The 1,697-nt window shown below is 41.0% G+C and overlaps 1 protein-coding gene across 1 annotated transcript; it reads left to right on the top strand.

Annotated features, from left to right (window-relative positions):
* Positions 1 to 189: 189 nt before the first annotated feature.
* VTP01DRAFT_2745 (uncharacterized protein) lies at positions 190 to 1,396 on the top strand (the record flags this gene model as incomplete). Its single annotated transcript, XM_069381240.1, has 3 exons — positions 190 to 245; positions 301 to 1,038; positions 1,120 to 1,396. 3 exons carry the CDS (start codon positions 190 to 192, stop codon positions 1,394 to 1,396), a joined length of 1,071 nt encoding a protein of 356 aa, XP_069236952.1.
* Positions 1,397 to 1,697: the final 301 nt, after the last annotated feature.

Below are 1,697 nucleotides of genomic sequence, written 5' to 3'. Positions count from 1 at the left end.
ATTCGCCCAGATGGAAAATCAATTCATATGAAGGCAAATCAGATGTCTTGCTGCCAAGAAGCTTTTGTAGGACAAGTCTTGGCATCTTGGGATACATAAAAGCACATCAAAATGCTCGTTTCTGTTTTATTTCTTTTTCACAATTACACCAGAAACCGCAAGTAATGAACATTCAATTCTTATTTGAAAATGGAAAAGGTTCTGTCGTCGACGAATATGGCAGACCTGAACCAATGGATTATATTGTTGATGAGGAGCAGTTTCGTCTTGAAACACTGAACTCTCATACGCAATATTTAGCTCAACTGCCTCTGGAGAGCGAGAAAAACCAGAGGCAATGCAGATGAAAAAGGAGGCAAAGCCTGATCGTGATGTTAAAATGAGGGAAGCATCAGTGAAGCGAAATTATACACGCTATTCTGACCAGGACAAGGTGAGGTTCTTCAAACTGTTGTTTGAGAGGTGTTTGAGTGCAGCTGCTGCCGCAAATCAGCTTGGGATTCACGTTCGTACAGCACAAAAATGGGCTGCGCAGTACGAGAAGGATCCTGACAGTATCTTTCAGAAACGGAGAAAGACCGGTCGTCCGCGTATTCTCCATGAAGAACACAAAAGCGTTATTCTCGAGTGCATTGATGAGAATCCTTCCGTCGTCCTAGACGAAGTAATGAAGAAGTTAAAGCAAATATTCACAGAATTAAAAGTATCTAAAAGTACTTTGTTTGATTTTGTAAAAGAACATTGCAATTTGTCTCTCAACAAAGCTCGACTTCAGCCCATAGACTGGAATAGCGAAGAAAAGATTCAAGAGCGCTTGGATTGTATTCGTAAATGGGAAAAAACAGATATGGATTTTACGAGAAACTGTGTCTTTCTTGACGAATCTGCTTTCCATATTAATTTGAAACGTAGTATGGCATGGTCAAGGAAAAGTACACCGGCAGTGGTCACAGTTCCCAAAACACGAGCAACAACAACAACCATTTTAGGCGCGATTTCTGCTGAGGGTCTAATCAAATGCAGCCTTAGACTTCTTTAGTCTCCATCCAATTAAAAGAGAAAGAGGGGAGATGGCGTTGGGCAAGTGAGCAAAGGGACAGTGACGGGACACTATATCAGCTTTCTGAAAGCTACAATGGATGAAATGGACCAGTATCCGCACATGAAAGGCCACTATCTCGCGATGGATAATGCTCCTATCCATACATCAGAGGACATAGCCAAATACGTAGAATCCCGCGGCTACCGCTGCGCTTACTTGCCTTCATATTCTCCTGAACTCAATCCAATTGAGCAATTCTGGTCACTGGTCAAAAGTAAAGTGAAACGCAACAAGTTTCTGGAGAAGGAAACATTGATGACCCGGATCCGTGAAGCTTCTAATAGCTTAAACTAAGTGATTTTAAAGGAATTGTTAGGCATTCCCATAAATGCTTGGACAAGTGTCGTAATAGGCAAGCGCTCTAAAGAAGCTTTCATTCTACGGAAATATGAGCATTTGTGAAGAAAACAAAACAAAAAAAACTTATTGATTTTTTGAGAGTGGATGGATCCAAAAAAAACCATACAAAGATATGATGGTGGATGATTCTCGCAGGACAGGAAAAATGGAGTAGGCACCAGTATAATCGCGCTCTTGATCGTAGGTGAGTCAAACACGTCATTATACACTAACGTACTTGTGTGATTTCTATAAG

The sequence above is a fragment of the Rhizomucor pusillus genome, assembly GCF_041956525.1.
Source record: "Rhizomucor pusillus strain CBS 183.67 unplaced genomic scaffold VTP01scaffold_14, whole genome shotgun sequence".
In the NCBI taxonomy this organism is placed as follows: Eukaryota; Fungi; Mucoromycota; class Mucoromycetes; order Mucorales; family Lichtheimiaceae; genus Rhizomucor; species Rhizomucor pusillus.
This window is presented reverse-complemented; position numbering and strand designations above follow the sequence as displayed.